This window comes from Heterodontus francisci, chromosome 38 (genome assembly GCF_036365525.1).
Source record: "Heterodontus francisci isolate sHetFra1 chromosome 38, sHetFra1.hap1, whole genome shotgun sequence".
In the NCBI taxonomy this organism is placed as follows: Eukaryota; Metazoa; Chordata; class Chondrichthyes; order Heterodontiformes; family Heterodontidae; genus Heterodontus; species Heterodontus francisci.
Genome location: NC_090408.1, coordinates 44,154,747 through 44,174,623, shown reverse-complemented (window position 1 = coordinate 44,174,623; position 19,877 = coordinate 44,154,747). Strand labels below are relative to the sequence as shown.

At 45.2% G+C, this 19,877-nt stretch overlaps 1 protein-coding gene across 1 annotated transcript in view; it reads left to right on the top strand.

Moving 5' to 3' along the window:
* The first annotated feature begins 2,077 nt into the window (after positions 1-2,077).
* hacd3 (3-hydroxyacyl-CoA dehydratase 3) overlaps positions 2,078-19,877 on the top strand; it is a 36,421-nt gene continuing 18,621 nt past the window's right edge. The window contains exons 1-2 of the mRNA XM_068018288.1: positions 2,078-2,335; positions 17,894-17,936. Coding sequence (XP_067874389.1) covers positions 2,237-2,335; positions 17,894-17,936 — 142 coding nt within the window. The 5' untranslated portion in view covers positions 2,078-2,236. The remainder of the gene's footprint in view (positions 2,336-17,893; positions 17,937-19,877) is intronic.

Here is a 19,877-nt window from a genome sequence, read left to right as displayed (position 1 = left end):
TATGCCAGCCAAGAGCGACGTCTCAATTCATTCCATCTTCGCTGCCTTCGGAGAATACTTGGCATCAGGTGGCAGGACTATATCTCCAACACAGAAGTCCTTGAAGCGGCCAACATCCCCAGCTTATACACACTACTGAGTCAGCGGCGCTTGAGATGGCTTGGCCATGTGAGCCGCATGGAAGATGGCAGGATCCCCAAAGACACATTGTACAGCGAGCTCGCCACTGGTATCAGACCCACCGGCCGTCCATGTCTCCGTTATAAAGACGTCTGCAAACGCGACATGAAATCGTGTGACATTGATCACAAGTCGTGGGAGTCAGTTGCCAGCATTCGCCAGAGCTGGCGGGCAGCCATAAAGACAGGGCTAAATTGTGGCGAGTCGAAGAGACTTAGTAGTTGGCAGGAAAAAAGACAGAGGCGCAAGGGGAGAGCCAACTGTGCAACAGCCCCAACAAACAAATTTCTCTGCAGCACCTGTGGAAGAGCCTGTCACTCCAGAATTGGCCTTTATAGCCACTCCAGGCGCTGCTTCACAAACCACTGACCACCTCCAGGCGCGTATCCATTGTCTCTCGAGATAAGGAGGCCCAAAAGAAGGTTAGTAAAGCATATGGAATCTTGGGCTTCATAAATAGAGGCATAGAGTTCAAAAGCAGGGAAGTTATACCGAACCTTTCTAAAACTCTGGTTAGGTGCCAAGTAGAGTATTACTTCCAGTTCTGATCACCACACTTTAAGAAGGATGTGAGGGTCCTAGAGAGGGTGCAGAGGAGATTTACCAGAATGGTTCCAGAGATGAGGGATTTTAGTTGCAAGTTTAGGTTGGAAAAGCTGGGTTTGTTCTCCCTGGAGCAAAATAGATTGAGGGGATGTTTGATAGAGGTGAACACAATTATGACAGGCTTAGATAAGTTAGACAAGGAAAAACTTCCAATTAACTGATGGTATAAGGTTTTGGGCAACAGATGCAGGGGGAGCGTGAGGAAGAACATTTTTACACAGCGAGTGGCAATGACCTGGAACTCACTGACCATGAGGGTGGTGGAAGTGAAGACAAAGATTTGAAAAGGAAATTGGATGGGCACTTGAAGGAAATAAATTTGCACGGCGACAGGGATCAAGTAGGATTGACTGGATTGGTTCATGGAGAGCTGGCATGGACTCTGGGCTGAATGGCCTCCTTCTATGCCACCAATGATTCTATGACTCTTTCAAATTCACTAATCATCTTAAGCACCTCAATTTGATCATGCTTTAGTCTTCTATGTTTGAGGGAATACAAGTCTATTCTATTCAATCTGTCCTCATAATTTAACTCTTTTAAGCCCTGACATTCTGGTGAATCTGTGCTGCACCCCCTCCAAGGCTAATCGATCCTTTCTGAGGTGCAGTGCCCAGATCTGAACATAGTTACTCCAAATGGGATCTGACTTTATAGAATTGCAGCATAACTTCCACAATTTCTATTCCAGCCCTTTTGAGATAAAGATTGCCATTCACCAGCCAAATCGATGCCACGGCTGCTTTGCTCCATTTGCAGTAAAACCTGCACCGTCTTCTGGTTTGCACTGGGCAAAGGTGATTGGAATTGACATTTGGGTTTGAGATGTTTGTAAGCAGTTAGGCCTAGGAGATGAGAAAAGGCTGCTCCCTGATTGTCTACATGTTTCGGTATGAGGGAGGAGTATTTTCAGCAGTGAGCAAGTGAAGGAATAGAAATGTTAATAAAATTTTAGCAGGTTGAGACCATGGAGGGAAGATAGGGTTGCCAACTCTGGTAGAATGAGGTTTTAATCAGATGAACTTTCACTGCACCACCCACTCACAAACCCTTTTTCCCTTCTCCAATATCTTTATAATGAACAAAACTGTTCAAAGACAATGAAAAAACACAACATTTAGTTTAATTTCCCTATGATGTTGGACTGAGTTTTTCTGCAGCAGTGTCCCGGAGATTTATCTTTAACTGTGGGAGGCTCCAGGGCAATCCTGGAGGGTTGGCAACTCCTCCTCCGGCTGGCCTTGCCGCCAGTTGTGCGCGCGCGTGCCCGGGTTGCGTGACGGCCGATGGCGCGCACGTCCGCCGTGCAGATTGTTCGAGCAAAAGCGGCAGCTCCGAGTTGCAGTTGAAGCTGTTCGTTCACCAGAGAGACGGTGTTTGGCGGCCTAGCCCAGCCCAGCCCAGCCCAGCCCAGCCCGAAGCCCGGTGACAGCGATAGCCGGACGGGGAGATGCGGGACCAGCACCAGGCCCAGACCCTGACCCCACATGTTTACTGGGCGCAGAGGCACCAGGAGTTGTTACTGAGGGTGGACCTGAGCGGCGTACAGGTGGGAATGGGGGCTGACTGGGATTGGGAACTGACATGGATTGGGAATGGGAGCTGACTGGGATTGGGAATGGGGGCTGACTGGGATTGGGAATGGGGGCTGACTGGGATTGGGAATGGGGGCTGACTGGGATTGGGAATGGGAACTGACATGGATTGGGAATGGGAGCTGATTGGGAATGGGGGCTGACTGGGATTGGGAATGGGAGCTGATTGGGAATGGGAACTGACATGGATTGGGAATGGGAGCTGATTGGGAATGGGAACTGACATGGATTGGGAATGGGAGCTGATTGGGAATGGGAACTGACATGGATTGGGAATGGGGGCTGATTGGGAATGGGGGCTGACTGGGATTGGGAACTGACGGATTGGGAATGGGGGCTGATTGGGAATGGGGGCTGACTGGGATTGGGAACTGACGGATTGGGAATGGGGGCTGACTGGGATTGGGAACTGACATGGATTGGGAATGGGGGCTGATTGGGAATGGGGCTGACTGGGATTGGGAGTGGGGGCTGATTGGGAATGGGGGCTCAGATTGGGAATTGGAGTTCTGGGAATAGGAGCTCGGATTGGGAATGAGTGAGCTGCAAAGAATGGATTGGGAATGATATGGGAGAAGTCAAATGATAGATTTGTAAAGAGCTGGTATCTGTTGGGGCTATGAGTGGCCAAGGGCTGGGATTAAAATGGGAAGTGTTAGGTATTGGGAATGGGAGTGTGAATAAGATGGGGTCTGTTAAGGAGTGGGAGCAGTCTGAACGTGGAAATGGGATGCAACTGACCAGGAGTGAGGGCATTTCTGGGAATCGGAATGCAAGTGAGAGCTGCTTGGGAGAGGGAGTAGATGGTTTGACAGGTGCTAATGGAATCAAATGGCTGTGTGAGAGCCAGTGAATTGGATTAAAGGAGGGGGCAGCGTAATGACAAGCCCTGAGGTGAGGTAGGCTATTTTTTTTTCTTTAGCCTCCTTATCTCGAGAGACAATGGATAAGCGCCTGGAGGTGGTCAGTGGTTTGTGAAGCAGTGCCTGGAGTGGCTATAAAGGCCAATTCTAGAGTGACAGGCTCTTCCACAGGTGCTGCAGAGAAATTTGTTTGTCGGGGCTGTTACACAGTTGGCTCTCCCCTTGCGCCTCTGTCTTTTTTCCTGCAAACTACTAAGTCTCATCGACTTGCCACACTTTAGCCCCGTCTTTATGGCTGCCCGCCAGCCTATGTTACTGGTAAAGTGCAGGACATGTTTATGCTTGTGGTGTTAGGTAGAATTGCAGTTTCAACTGCAAAGTGATTCCCAAAAGTTGATAATATATTATGTGGTATCTCTGGTGATGCACAGAGTAAGATAAGTTTGCAAATTGGCACTGTGCATATAATTTAGATAATGGCGTGGAGGTGGCTGATACTTATAATACAGAATTTGCTGATGGCACCAAATAATGTGGCAGATGATGAATGTAAGGAAGATTGATGGCATTAAATGGGATTTGTCCCAGTTCAATTGGTGAGCTAAAGAGTGGGAGATTAATTTTAATCTAAGGGTAATGTAGTGCACTTTGGAATATGAAATATGGGATATATACAGTGAGTGGCTTCCTTTAGTGAATGTGGGAAAAGAAGAGTGATATTATTGAATATTCACTGAAAGTTTCCAATCAGTGTGAAAGCATTGTCGACAAGGCTAATCACACTGGGCTGTATCACAAGGACAGCGGACTACAAGTTCACACAGTGTGTTCTGGTCCCATGTTTATCTGTGTGGTTGTATCTAATTTGTGACCTTGTATATCATTGTGTGGTCTTTCTTCATTATTATGTCCAATTGCGTACCCTCAAAATGATGATGCATTGTAGAGGGTTCAGAGAATAGTCACGAGGATGATTAAACATAAGCATCAAACTAATAAACAGGAGAAACTTTTTACTCGGGTTGGAATGCGATGGGATGCACGACTGAGAGTTGGTGATTGAAGCAGAGACCAGGTCAGCATTTAAGAATGGGTTGGAAAGGTACTTGAAGAAAAGGGGAATGCAGGGATGTGAGAGTAGGTAGGCACACAGGATTGGAACTATTGCTCATGTGGAGATAAACACCAACATGGACTTTCTTTCTTTCTTTTGGGCCTCCTTATCTCGAGAGACAATGGATACGCGCCTGGAGGTGGTCAGTGGTTTGTGAAGCAGCGCCTGGAGTGGCTATAAAGGCCAATTCTGGAGTGACAGGCTCTTCCACAGGTGCTGCAGAGAAATTTGTTTGTTGGGGCTGTTGCACAGTTGGCTCTCCCCTTGCGCCTCTGTCTTTTTTCCTGCCAACTACTAAGTCTCTTCGACTCGCCACAATTTAGCCCTGTCTTTATGGCTGCCCGCCAGCTCTGGCGAATGCTGGCAACTGACTCCCACGACTTGTGATCAATGTCACACGATTTCATGTCGAGTTTGCAGACGTCTTTATAACGGAGACATGGACGGCCGGTGGGTCTGATACCAGTGGCGAGCTCGCTGTACAATGTGTCTTTGGGGATCCTGCCATCTTCCATGCGGCTCACATGGCCAAGCCATCTCAAGCGCCGCTGACTCAGTAGTGTGTATAAGCTGGGGATGTTGGCCGCTTCAAGGACTTCTGTGTTGGAGATATAGTCCTGCCACCTGATGCCAAGTATTCTCCGAAGGCAGCGAAGATGGAATGAATTGAGACGTCGCTCTTGGCTGGCATACGTTGTCCAGGCCTCGCTGCCGTAGAGCAAGGTACTGAGGACACAGGCCTGATACACTCGGACTTTTGTGTTCCGTGTCAGTGCGCCATTTTCCCACACTCTCTTGGCCAGTCTGAACATAGCAGTGGAAGCCTTACCCATGCGCTTGTTGATTTCTGCATCTAGAGACAGGTTACTGGTGATAGTTGAGCCTAGGTAGGTGAACTCTTGAACCACTTCCAGAGCGTGGTCGCCAATATTGATGGATGGAGCATTTCTGACATCCTGCCCCATGATGTTCGTTTTCTTGAGGCTGATGGTTAGGCCAAATTCATTGCAGGCAGACGCAAACCTGTCGATGAGACTCTGCAGGCATTCTTCAGTGTGAGATGTTAAAGCAGCATCGTCAGCAAAGAGGAGTTCTCTGATGAGGACTTTCCGTACTTTGGACTTCGCTCTTAGACGGGCAAGGTTGAACAACCTGCCCCCTGATCTTGTGTGGAGGAAAATTCCTTCTTCAGAGGATTTGAACGCATGTGAAAGCAGCAGGGAGAAGAAAATCCCAAAAAGTGTGGGTGCGAGAACACAGCCCTGTTTCACACCACTCAGGATCGGAAAGGGCTCTGATGAGGAGCCACCATGTTGAATTGTGCCTTTCATATTGTCATAGAATGAGGTGATGATACTTAGTAGCTTTGGTGGACATCCGATCTTTTCTAGTAGTCTGAAGAGACCACGTCTGCTGACGAGGTCAAAGGCTTTGGTGAGATCAATGAAAGCAATGTAGAGGGGCATCTGTTGTTCACGGCATTTCTCCTGTATCTGACGAAGGGAGAACAGCATGTCAATAGTCGATCTCTCTGCACGAAAGCCACACTGTGCCTCAGGGTAGACGCGCTCGGCCAGCTTCTGGAGCCTGTTCAGAGCGACTCGAGCAAAGACTTTCCCCACTATGCTGAGCAGGGAGATTCCACGGTAGTTGTTGCAGTCACCGCGGTCACCTTTGTTTTTATAGAGGGTGATGATGTTGGCATCGCGCATGTCCTGGGGTACTGCTCCCTCGTCCCAGCACAGGCATAGCAGTTCATGTAGTGCTGAGAGTATAGCAGGTTTGGCACTCTTGATTATTTCAGGGGTAATGCTGTCCTTCCCAGGGGCTTTTCCGCTGGCTAGGGAATCAATGGCATCACTGAGTTCCGATTTGGTTGGCTGTATGTCCAGCTCATCCATGACTGGTAGAGGCTGGGCTGCATTGAGGGCAGTCTCAGTGACAGCATTCTCCCTGGAGTACAGTTCTAGGTAGTGCTCAAGTTGGGCCGAAAGGCCTGTTTCCATGTTATAACATTTATGTAAGATAAGCAAGCCAATTGAGCTATTCCTTCCTACTCTTCCTTGGATTTTTCCCTATCCATTTGTCACAAATTATGAAATACAGTTTTTATTTTTAGTGTGTTTAAAAATTACCAGCAATATCCTCTGGTTAAAATAACGACTGCTCTTGTGTTTAGTTCAGTTACTTTTTGTTTGTTCAGAACTGGAATATCTTGTTCATTTAAAATGCAAAGAACAAATAACAGGTTCTGTGTCTTGCAAGTGTTAGTGTAAAGCGACTGTAAATTGGGCTCTGCCAATTGAGAAGCAGAAATCGATTTAATGAATTTTGTCATTTAGTAATACCAGGCATAAGTGTGTCAAAGTGGCTGGGAATATGTTGCAGATCAATGGTTTTAACAGTGTTTCTGTACTTTTAAGAGGAGGCAGGTTCATAACATACAGCATTTTATATTGTGTTGCATTTGATTGAATTCCCTGATGGTTTTGAGAGTTCTGTCTGGCCAAGCGAGCTGCAAGATGTCAGGGATACAACCCATTGTGCTGCTGCAGATTGTTTCATCACTAGAATGACAACAATATGTATTTATACAGCACTTTTTAATGTGGAAAAATGCTCCAAGGTGCGTAACAGAGGTGTAATCAGACATAAATGGATATCATTCCAAAGAAAGAAATTGTAAGTGGGGTCAAAAACAGGGAGGTTTTAAGGAGGATCTTAAAAGTGGATAGGGAGGTGGATATGTGGAAGGGTTTAGGGAAGGAATTCCAGGCATGGGACCCAGCTGACCTCACGTCCCTGATAGTGAGTGGCAGGAGGGCTGATGCACATAAAGGCAGAGTTGGAGGAATGAGCATTCTGGGGGTAGGTGATTATAGGGCTTGAGATTACAGAGAGGGGGAGGGGTGCAGCCATGAAGGGAGTTAAACACAAGGATGAAATTTTAAATTTGAGGTGTTGGGAGCCAACATAGTTCAGGAAGGATAGGGGTGATGGGTGAGTGGGTCCTGGTGTGGGATAGGATGCAAGCAGTAGAGTTTTAGATGAGTTAAAGTTTATGGAGCATGGGAAGCCAGCCAGGAATAGTTGAGTCTGGAGATGGCAACAGCAATGGAATATTTTTGGCAGGAGTGGAGCTGGACAATATTAGGGAGGTGGGAGTAGATGGTCTTTGAGATGGCGAGGATGTGGAAAGTCACAGTATCAAGTCCCATTCCAGAGGTTTGAGTACATGGTTTATGCTGACACAGTACTGACAGATTGAAACCCTGTCAGAGGTGCTGTCTTTCAGGTGAATCAAGGCCCTATCTGTCCTCTTGGGTGGATGCAAAGAATCCTACAGCACTTCTTGAAGAAGAGTAGGAGTGACCCCTGGCCAACTTTTGTCCCTTGAATAACATCAGTAAAATAGATTATCTAGCCATTTATCTCATTGCTGTTTGTGGAACTTTTCTGTGCTTGTGCTCCTTACTTAAGGATATATTTGCATTAGAAGTAGTTCAGAGAAGGTTGACTCAACTGATTCTTGAGATGAAGGGGTATTCTTATGTGGGAAAGTTGGACAGCTTGGGCCTGTATACATTGGAGTTTAGAAGAATGAGAGGTGACATTTTTGAAACATATAAGATTGTGAGGGGACTTGACAGAGGATGCCGAGAGGATGTTTCCCCTTATGCTGCGTTTGCTGACAATGTGACCAATAGGTGGCGAAGTACTGGCACATGCGCAAATGCAGCCTCATTGACTGAAACGTCAGCAATGTTTCTGGCAGCTGCTAGTAATAAAGATGGCTCTGCTCAATTTGACACAAAAGAACGAATTGAACCCTGACACCCACCCCCACCCCCCCCCCCACCCCTCAATGGTTGCGATTGCCACTTCCATCACCCCCAACAACAGTACCTTGCTCCCTCCCGTGATCGCCGCTTTTCTTCACCGTTCCCTTCCGCCTTGTGCCACGCCGCCCGGTGAAGCGACAAGGTGGGAAGTGAGCGGCAAGAAGTCAGGAGTGAGAGAGAACGGTGGGATGGAGCAGCGAGCAGGCGGGTGTGGGAGGGAGCAGCGAGCAGTTGGGAGTGGCGGGATGGAGCAGGCAAAAGAAGCGGCGATTGCGGGAGGGAGTGTACTACTGTTAGAGGGGATGGAGGTGACGATCGTGGCCATGGAGGGAAGGGCAACATTTGGACATCATTATGTGGTGCATTGCCATGTGCATGCGTGGATTCATGCTGGCAAATATTCAGGCGCAGTGATGATGTTGGCGATTGCTCTGCACATTCTCTTCATTGTCAAGTCACCCTCTGTTCCCCTTATGTGAGAGACTAGAACTAGGGGACACAGTTTAAAAGTTAGGGGGTCTCCCTTTTTCTGACAAAGAAGAGGAGAAATATTTTAGTCTGTGGAATTCTCTTCCCTAGAGAGCAGTGGAGACTGGGTAACTGGATATTTTCAAGGCTGAGTTTAATAGATTCTTGATTGACAAGGGAGTCAAATGTTATAACAAGCAGACAGGAAAGTAGAGTTGAGGCTGCAATCTGATCAGCGATGATCTTGTCAAAGGGCCGAATGGCTGCCTCCTGTGTCATCCCATGAAAAGTAGCTACACTTCAAATGTAATTCAGTGTTTATGAAGCGTTTGAGATGTCTTGACATGAACGGTGCTATATAAATGTGAGTTCTTTGTTGTACCTTTAATATTAGTCTGAACAGATTTGAATTTTAACTAGATTAGTTGTTTAGTATGTCCAGTAGCTGGTCCGTGTGTCATGTTATTCAACCCCAATGTCAGGTGAAAACAGAAAATTACACTTAGCCCAGTAGCCATATCACTTTGTGCAATAGCTGTTACTTCCTAGATCCATGCACTCTGCAAGAGCAGAGTGAAGGGAAGTAGGGTTCCAATTGCAGGGAGCTGTCTGCTTCTCAAAACTTTAAACAGACTGTTGAATGAGAAAAGGAATAGAAGGGTATGCTGATAGGGTTAGATGAAGTACAGTGGAAGGAGGCTTGTGTGGAACATAAAGATGGCGTAGACCAGTTAGCCTGTTTCTGTGCTGTACACTGTTTAAGTGGAAGAGAACCCAAAACTGTAACATCATCCCATGTCTTGATGAAGGTTCATCAATTTCCTCCTGTATCCTTACCCTTTCTCTTTCAATCCACTTCCAAAGTTAGATCGTATCTACCTGGCACCCTGGACCAGCTGCCTTCCTTAGCATGACATTTCCAAACATCCACAGCTCTAGTTTGATATAATACCATAATCTTTAGCAAACAAAATCAGTCAATCACAAAGATGTCTCCTGCATTTATCTGATGACTAGGAGTGGCTCGTATGGTAGTTTTAGTGAAGATTGGGGTTTCGCTTTCGTACTGAACATTGATTGCTAGACAGTTGATTGTTACTTGAGTATGTGGCACCTGAGGGACACTGAATTTTGAAAGGGTAAATGTTGGCTGATTGATATATCGGACTGATCAGATGAATTATAATATTTTGCTGATGGACCTGCTACTGAGGTTAAATAACTGGCTCTTTTAAAACTTTCAGTGGACCTCGGACAAGGAATTAAATGCAAGAATTTTCCCAACAATAGGGGAGATCTTTCACCAAGAAGATCCTATATACGTTGAAAGTACTGTTCCAAATATGTAGAATCATATAGCACAGAAGGAGGCCATTCGGCCCATTATGCCTGTGCTGTTTTTTGAAGGAATTATCTGATTAATCCCACTCTCCTACTCTTTCCCCATAGCCCTGCAAATGTTTTCTTTTCAATTATTTATCCAGTTCCCTTTGAAAGTTACTATTGAATCTGCTTCCACGGCCCTTTCAGCACATACCTCTTCATAATGTCCTTTAGGGAAGGAAATCTACTGTCCTTACCTGGTCTGGCCTACATGTGACTCCAGACCCACAACAGTGTGGTTGACTCTTACATGTCCTCTGAAATGGCCTAGCAAGCCACTCAGTTGTATCTAACCGCTACAAAGCCAATAAAAAAGAATGAAACCGGACGGACCACCTGGCATTGACCTAGGCACTGGAAACGCCAATGGCAAACCCAGCCCTGTCGACGCTGCAAAGTCCTCCTTACTAACATCTGGGGGCTTGTGCCAAAGTCATATTCACGGAATCATACCTTACAGGCAATGTCCCAGACACTGCTATCCCCAGGTATGTTCTGTCCCACTGGCAGGATAGACCTAGCAGAGGTGGCGGCACAGTGGTATACAGTCGGGAGGGAGTTGCCTTGGGAGTCCTCAACATCGACTCCGGAGTCCATGAAGTCACATGGCATCAGGTCAAACATGAGCAAGGAAATCTCCTGCTGATTACCACTTACCGCCCTCCTTCAGCTGATGAATCAGTACTCCTCCATGTTGAACACCACTTGGAGGAAGCACTGAGGGTGGCAAGGGCACAGAATGTAATCTGGATGAGAGACTTCAATGTCCATCACCAAGAGTGGTTTGGTAGCACCACTACTGACTGAGCTGGCCGAGTTCTAAAGGACATAGCTGCTAGTCTGAGTATGCGGCAGGTGGTGAGGGAAAAACATACTTGACCTCGTCCTCACCAATCTGTCTGCCGCAGATGCATCTGTCCATGACAGTATTGGTAGGAGTGACCACCGCACAGTCCTAGTGGAGACGAAGTCCTGCCTTCACATTGAGGATACCTCCCATTGTGTTGTGTGGCACTACCACCATGCTAAATTGGATAGATTTTAAACAGATCTAGCATTGCAAAACTGGGCATTCATGAGGTGCTGTGGGCCATCAGCAGCAGCAGAACTGTACTCAACCACAATCTGTAACGTCATGGCCCAGCATATCCCCCACTCTACTATTACCATCAAGCCAGGAGACCAACCCTGGTTCAATGAAGAGTCCAGGAGCAGCACCAGGCATACCTCAAAATGAGGTGTCAACCTGGTGAAGCTACAACACAGGACTACTTGCGTGACAAACTGCGTAAGCAGCATGTGATAGACCGAGCTAAGCAATCCCATAATCAATGGATCAGATCTAAGCTTTGCAGTCCTGCCACATCCAGCCGTGAATGGTGGTGGACAATTAAACAACTACCTGGAGGAGGTGACTCCACAAATATCCCCATCCTCAATGATGGGGGAGCCCAGCACATCAGTGCAGAAGATAAGGGTGAAGCATTTTGCAACAATCTTCAGCCAGAAGTGCTGAGTGGATGATCCATCTGGGCCTCATCCTGAAGTCCCCAGCATCACAGATGCCAGACTTCAGCCAATTCGATTCACTCCGCGTGATATCAAGAAACGACAGAAGGCACTGGATACTGCAAAGGCTATGTGCCCTGACAACAGTCTGGCAATAGTACTGAGGACCTGTGCTCCAGAACTTGCCGCGCCCCTAGCCAAGCTGTTCCAGTACAGCTACAACACTGGCATCTACCGGGCAATGTGGAAAATTGCTCAGGTATGTCCTGTACACAAAAAGCAGGACAAGTCCAACCCGACCAATTACCGCCCCATCAGTCTACTCTCGATCATCAGTAAAGTGATGGAAGGTGTCATCAACAGTGCCATGAAGTGGCACTTGCTTAGCAATAACCTGCTCAGTGACGCTCCATTTGGGTTCTGCCAGGGCCACTCAGCTCCTGACCTCATTACAACCTTGGTTCAAACATGGACAAAAGAGCTGAACTCGAGATGAGGTGAGAGTGACTGCCCTTGACATCAAGGCAGCATTTGACCGAGTATGGCATCAAGGAACCCTAGCAAAACTGGAGTCAATGGGAATCGGGGACATCTCTCCACTGATTGGAGTCATACCTAGCGCAAAGGAAGATGGTTGTGGTTGTTGGAGGTCAATCATCTCAGCTCAAGGACACCACTGCAGGAGTTCCTCAGGGTAGTGTCCTAGGCCCAACCATCTTCAGCTGCTTCATCAATGACCTTCCTTCAGTCATAAGGTCAGAAGTGGGGATGTTCGCTGATGATTGCACAGTGTTCAGAACCATTCGTGTCTCCTCAAATACTGAAGCAGTCTTTGTAGAAATGCAGCAAGACCTGGACAATATCCAGGCTTGGGCTGATAAGTGGCAAGTAACATTTGCGCCACACAGGTGCCAGACAGTGACCATCTCCAACAAGAGAGAATCTAACCATCTCTCCTTGATATTCAATGACATTGCCATCGCTGAATCCCCCATTGTCAACATCCTAGGAGCTGCCATTGACCAGAAACTCAACTGGAGTAGCCATATAAATACCATGGCTACAAGAGCAGGTCAGAGGCTAGGAATCCTGCGGTGAGTAACTCACTTCTAACTCCCCAAAGCCTGTCCGCTATCGACAAGGCACAAGTTAGGAGTGTGATGGAATACTCCCCACTTGCCTGGATGGGTGCAGCTCCAACAACACTCAAGAAGCTTGACACCATCCAGAACAAAGCAGCCCACTTGATTGGCACCCCATCCACAAACAGTTCACTCCCTGCACCACCGACGCACAGTGGCAGCAGTGTACACCATCTACAAGATGCAATGCAGCATCTTCCAAACCTGCGACCTCTACAACTTAGAAGGACAAGGGCAGCAAATGCATGGGAACACCACCACCTGCAAGTTACACACCATCCTGACCTGGAGTATATCGCCGTTCCTTCACTGTCGCTGGGTCAAAATCCTGGAACTCCCTTCCTAACAGCACTGTGGGTGTACCTACCTCACATTGACTACAGCGGTTCAAGAAGGCAGCTCACCACCACCTTCTCAAGGGCAACTAGGGATGGGCAATAAATGCTGGCCTAGCCAGTGACGCCCACATCCCATGAATGAATTAAAAAAAATTAATTAATTGAGTTAATAGCACGTTTTCCATCTTCCCCTTGCAGGTTGTTCTCATTGCACATGCTCGGAGAAGCGTTGCCCTATGCCTACCTTCCATAGATCAACATGAGAATTGCGACTGTGACTGCATAGATGGTATTATTCCCAAGCCTGCCCACAGGTTACACTCTTAGTAAGCCACAGCTGAAATTGCAGCAGCCACTTGGTACAGGAATCTGGCCACTGAAAGGGCAGAGAGAGAGCAAAGTAATGTTCCACTTTAAAAATAAAAAAATGCTGGTAACTTTCGATATTTGATAGTGTGCTGTGTAAATTGTCTTTTTGCTCAATATTTTACTTGATATTAGTGGGTGATGGTTTTGGGACAAAGGAAGTTGGCAACCAAGGCTCTTAATGCTCAAGCCCACAACTTCACAGAGCAGAAGCAGAGCACTTGTTTAATGCACCAGTTTCTAAACTTCCTCAATGCTGTTTCCTTTGCATTAACTTAGTTAGCAAACTTGAAACTGACCCATATATTTTGAAAACCTATCTCTGGGTGGAATAAGTGGAAATAATGCTTTCTGCAACTCTAAAAATCCCTCACTTAACAGGAAATACATCAGAAATTGTTAGTCGAGGTGTGGATATCAACAGTTATCAAGCTGTTTTGTACTTGGTGTTCAGTTAATTCAAAAGGAGCATGAGGTGTAAAAATGATTTTACTCGTGAAATTGGAGACGAGGTTTGCAAGTTATGTAAATTTGACTGCCCAGTAACACTTGCAGACAGGACAGGTATTATGTGCTTTTTCATTTGATTATCACAGACTGAGCCTACAGTTATAGGAGAGGTAAAATATGCAAAGATTATTTTAATAGGAGACTGTATGAACACTAGCTAAGAGCATCAGCTTTGGGCGCAATTGACGATCCAGTCGCCAACTGCACTCAAAACTGGGTTAGTTTTCGAAAGTTTCTGCTCAAGCTCATTTGCATACCACTGAAAGTAAAATCTTCCATGTACCAGCGTAATTGAGCAGTGTTTTAGGATGTCATTAAAAAAAAAATGTATTAAATATTCCTTGATATATTTAAGTGTGGTAACTTGATGCAGTTTGCTACAGCTGAAAGTGGGTTTATTAGTGTTTAGTCCACCAACTGTGAGTAACCTGATTTTAAATAACTGAAAATTACTTCAGAAAACTAGACAGAACTATTTACTTAGGTACATTGGTGTACTGTGGTCAGTAATAAATTAAAAAGAATAATATTTAAAAGCTTTTTAAAATGTGCCTATTAGTGTCCTTACACCTTTTAAAAAAAAAAGACAATATTAAGAGCCTCCTTGAAGGCCTGCAAATTGGTGCAGTTAGCAGAAACTCACCATGGCGATTAATCTGACCTGGGGTTGTGGCCAGTTTTGTTGGTGGGGACAGCTTCCATTGCAATGCTTTTTACAGTGTGAAAGATCGCGGAGACAGGATTTGTGCTGGACGTAACTGGCACTTGAAATTCCGTAATCTTTCGCACTGGTTTGGCTGATTTTGGGTAAATTACTCTGGAAATATTAGCACATCCTAGCGGAAACTCCAGGCTACTGTTCTTAAAATAATGCAACGAATCACAGGAAATACGTATATTCAGGGCTGGCAGGGGGACAGTTTTGTTGGTCAGAACTTCAGTGCACTAAGTAAGAATAGGGGTGTTCCCAACACTGAGAGTCTTGACAATGAGGAAAGCCAGATGCTTCCCATCAGAAAAGGAGGAATAAGCAAGGCATGTTATAGAGTCATAAAGTTGTACAGTATAGAAACAGGCCCTTCGGCCCACCGCGTCCATGCCGACCACAATGCCTATCTATACTAATCCCACCTGCCTGCATTAATTCCATATCCCTCTATGCCTTGCTCATTCAAATACCTGTCCAGATGCCTCTTAAATGTCGCTACTGTTCCTGCCTCCATCACCTCCTCAGGCAGCTCATTCCAGATATCCACTATTCTTTGTATGAAAAATTTACCCCTTTGATCCCCTTTAAACCTCCTCCCTCTCACCTCAAATCTATGCCCCTCTAGTTTCAGTCACTCCTACCATGGGAAACAGACTCTGGCTATCTACCCTATCCATGCCTCTCATAATTTTATATACCTCTATCATGTCCCCTCTCGGCCTCCTTCGCTCCAGGGAAAACAGACCCAGCCTATCCAATCTCTCTTTATAACTCAAGCCCTCCAAACCAGGCAACATCCTTGTGAATCTTTTCTGCACCCTCTCTAGCTTAATCACATCTTTCCTGTAGTGCGGCGACCAGAACTGCACACAGTACTCCAAATGCGGCCTAACCAAGGTTATGTACAACTGTAATGTGACGTCCCAACTCTTGTACTCAGTGCCTCGGCTGATGAAGGCAAGCATGACATATGCCTTCTTCACCACCCTGTCTACCTGTGTTGCCACTTTCAGGGAACTATGTACTTGCACCCCAAGGTGTCTCTGCTCAAGAACACTCCCCAGGGCCCTGCCATTCACTGTATATGTCCTGCCCTGGTTTAACTTCCCAAAATGCATCACTTTACACTTGTCTGCGTTAAATTCCATTTGCCACTCCCTTGCCCACTTTCCCAGTTGATCTATATCCTGTTGTAACCTTAGACAACCTTCTTCACTGTCCACTATACCACCAATTTTGGTGTCATCTGCAAACTTACTAATCATGCCCCCTACATTCACATCCAAGTCATTAATATATATGACAAACAACAGAGGGCCCAGCAGCGATCCCTGCGGCACACCACTGATCACCGGCCTCCAACCTGAAAAACAACCCTGCACTACCACCCTCTGCCTCCTATCACCAAGCCAATTTTGTATCCAATTTGCGAGCTCACCCTGGATCCCATGTGTTTGAACCTTCTGGACCAGCCTACCATGCGGGACCTTGTCAAAGGCCTTGCTAAAGTCCATGTAGACAACGTCCATCGCCCTGCCCTCGTCAATCCTCTTGGACACCTCCTCGAAAAACTCAATTAAATTTGTGAGACATGATTTCCCACACACAAAGCCATGCTGACTATCCCTAATCAGACCATGCCTTTCCAGATGCATATAAATCCTGTCTCTCAGAATCCCTTCCAATAACTTTCCCACCACTGATGTAAGGCTCACCAGCCTGTAGTTCCCTGGCTTATCCCTGCTGCCCTTCTTAAATAAAGGCGCAACATTAGCTATCCTCCAGTCTTCCAGTACCTCACCCATGGCTAACGATGATACAGAAATCTCTGCCAGGGCCCCAGCAATCTCCTCCCTTGCTTCCCATAGCATCCTAGGATACACCTGGTCAGGCTCTGGGGATTTATCCACCTTGATGCATTTCAAAACCTCCAACACCTCCTCCTTTGTAATGTTGATATGCTCCAGGATATCGGTGTTCCCTCCCTTGAACTCACTAGCTTCCATGGCCTTCTCCACGGTAAATATTCATTTAAGACCGTGCCCATTTCCTGTGGCTCCACACATAGATTGCCACACTGATCCTTAAGGGGACCTACTCTCTCCCTAGCTACCCTTTTATTCTTAATATACTTATAGAATCTTGTCCAGGCCCACACTTGCATTGCTGCACAGTAGGGAGATTTTTCTATTATATTTCATATAACTTCAGATAAATCCAGTTTAAAGTTGGGTTCAGCTGATTCTTTAAAGGAATCGTTTTGTCTCTGTGTTGAATACCGTAACTAACTGGGTCCCCCAACATCTAACTCAGATGATGTCGGTGTATTCAGAAATTAATTCACTCAAATGGTTGATATGTGGGTAACTATCCTTTAAGATGCCAATGCATGAATTGTGGGAGGGGAGGATAAGCAAACTAATTCATTATCTATGATGGTTGAATAATGAATTGGGGGGCGGGGAATTCCGAGAAGGCACTTGAGACTCAACATTAACATTTATGACATGAAAGATTTCTTTTTGGCATAAGCCACTGCCCTAACTGCTCAACTTTAGTTCTGTTCTGAATTTTTGTCTGGATTCTGCTCATTTGATGAGGAGTCATTGTGGTCTCAAGGTTTACAGTTGTTTTACCCAAAATTTTGGTCTGAAACTGACTGCATATGAAATACCTTTTGGAAAAGGATATTTTAACTCCTTGTGGACTGATTCTATTTTTAAAAAATATTGTCATATTGTCCACCCGAGTGTTGTGGGTTGAGTATATTGAGTATGTTGAGTATATTCAAGAATGAGATCGATAGATTTTTGATCTTTCGGAATCGAGGGATATGGGGAGCAGGCAGGCAAGTGGAGTTGACATAAAAGATCAGCTATGATCGTATTGAATGTCGGAGCAGGCTCGAAGGGCTGAAAAGTCTACTTCTGCTCTTGTTTATGTTCTAATTTCTTGCTGTCTTACTGCTGTGGGCCCTGCGCCCTCTCGTCCCTTCAGCGGTGAAACGGGAATGCAGGCACCTTATAATGGCATTGATAAACCTTATTGTGAAGCATTGGCGTGTTGCTGGTCCTGTCCTGATTTATATAAGCTTTGCTTTAAATATTTTTTGTTTGCTTGCAGAAAACCTTGAATAATTTATTTTAAAAAAAGAGAAATTTATAATATATTTGATTTTTTTTTAAAGAACTTCAGTAGAAATGTAAGCAGCAGCAAACCTTAGAAAATCCTGTCTGTCTAACTGGTAACGTTTGCGCTCTGTCAACAGAAACCTGATATCAAGATTACTGAAAACACTCTCTCGTTCAAAGGTGGGATTGTAATGTTCATCCTTTTCTGTTGTGTAAATAGGAGTCAAAACTAAAATGCCTGGAATTATAAATACATTTTACCTGACTAAAAAACAATGGCACTTTTTTTTTGTACTTCTAATCGTGGCGACCTTGTTGTAAACAAACTGCTCTGATAAATTGAGATTATGCATAAATAGTTGAATTAGAAAAAAACTACCCCACGAAGATTTGAAAAAAAATTAAAAATTGCACAAGGGGAATCGAGTTAGAATGGTGAAGCGGGGTTGGAGAATGGGGATGAACATAGCACAGATGTAATTCAGTTTTTAGGCTGTACATTCTTTCCTTTTTTATGTAATGTATTGTTTTTTGATAGTTATAGTTAAATGGCAAAACTTACTGCAATTTGGGAAACATATGCAAAACTGAGTCACTACAAGCCACAACTGGCAAAAGGGTGTAATTACAGCGTGACAAGTTTACATAGGCAATTTCCATTATAAATGTTGATGTAGGAATTTATAATGGTAAAATTATACAGTGTGACAAGAAGTCATCAGGATTTATAGATGGGACCTGCATGTAATAGTAAGATTTTTAATGTTATAGATTATAAAGAAGTACAGTCTTGTTACCTTTCTAGCTAGAACATTTCAACGGTTTGTGAAAAAGTCCAATATAATCATCTTTTGTGAAGTTGTGGTTTGTTAAAGCTTACAATTCTTGCCAAATTATGGGCCTTTTAGTGCTCTTGAGTCCTAGGAATGTAGAAAGCCTTTGAGTTGACCTTGGGTCATCCAACTGGACAAACTTATAGTTGACTTCCTCTCCCCATCACTGCTTCCAAATGTGTTGTAAATGATTAAAAGAACTTCAACTCGAGCCTACCTGGATGTTCATCGCTTGGTGTGAAGAAAAACTTACTGACATTGATCCTATCTTCCCAAGGGAAATTTTTACATAAATTTTCTCTGATTCCCAAAGGTAATTTGAGAAGAATGTTTGGATTGGTATTCTGAAATTTATCCCCAGTTTTAGTCACTGCCTTCCAATTGGCAGTTCCCCTGCTCTGCCACCCAAATAGCCTTGTTATGGGTTCTGTGAGGTTTATGATTGTCTCAATGTATACTTGCCATTACCAATCCTCTTCCTGGGATAGGAGCTCCTCTAGTTGCCACATGCAGTGGCACTACAAATGTGCCTGAAGAAACTGCTCCTGTGGGCCACCTCTCATTTCATTTCAGACTCTTGCACTCAATATATAAAGCCTGTAACCTGAATCAAATTCAGACCTGTTTCTGAGTGGTGAAAGGAAAATGTTTGAATTCAATGTACCAAGTAGTCTATTACCAGAATTTTTAAAGGAATAAAATAGCACAGTAATGTAGAACACATCAACCCAATTGAATTAGAATCGCAACATCCTACCAATCCACAACAAGCATGTAGATTTGGAATCTGGGCAGTCTTTCTTCCAAATAGCATTCTCTTGGTTTGTCTTGCTACAGTTAAATCTACACTGGTGTTCTTAACCAGGTGGGTTATAAAAAGAGAAGGGTAAAAGTACATTAATGTTACTTTTAAACGGCACCAAATAAAGTAGCACTAGCTGTATTTCCATAGTAACAGCAGTCTGTTTTCATCGTCACTGTAGTAGGGGATGAGAAGAAATATGCTAGCTCCTGCCCTGCAAAATATTCTGAGATATCTCTTTATATGATTAGGGCGGCACAGTGGCGCAGTGGTTAGCACCGCAGCCTCACAGCTCCAGGGACCCGGGTTCGATTCCGGGTACTGCCTGTGTGGAGTTTGCAAGTTCTCCCTGTGTCTGCGTGGGTTTTCTCCGGGTGCTCCGGTTTCCTCCCACAAGCCAAAAGACTTGCAGGTTGATAGGTAAATTGGCCATTATAAATTGTCACTAGTATAGGTAGGTGGTAGGGAAATATAGGGACAGGTGGG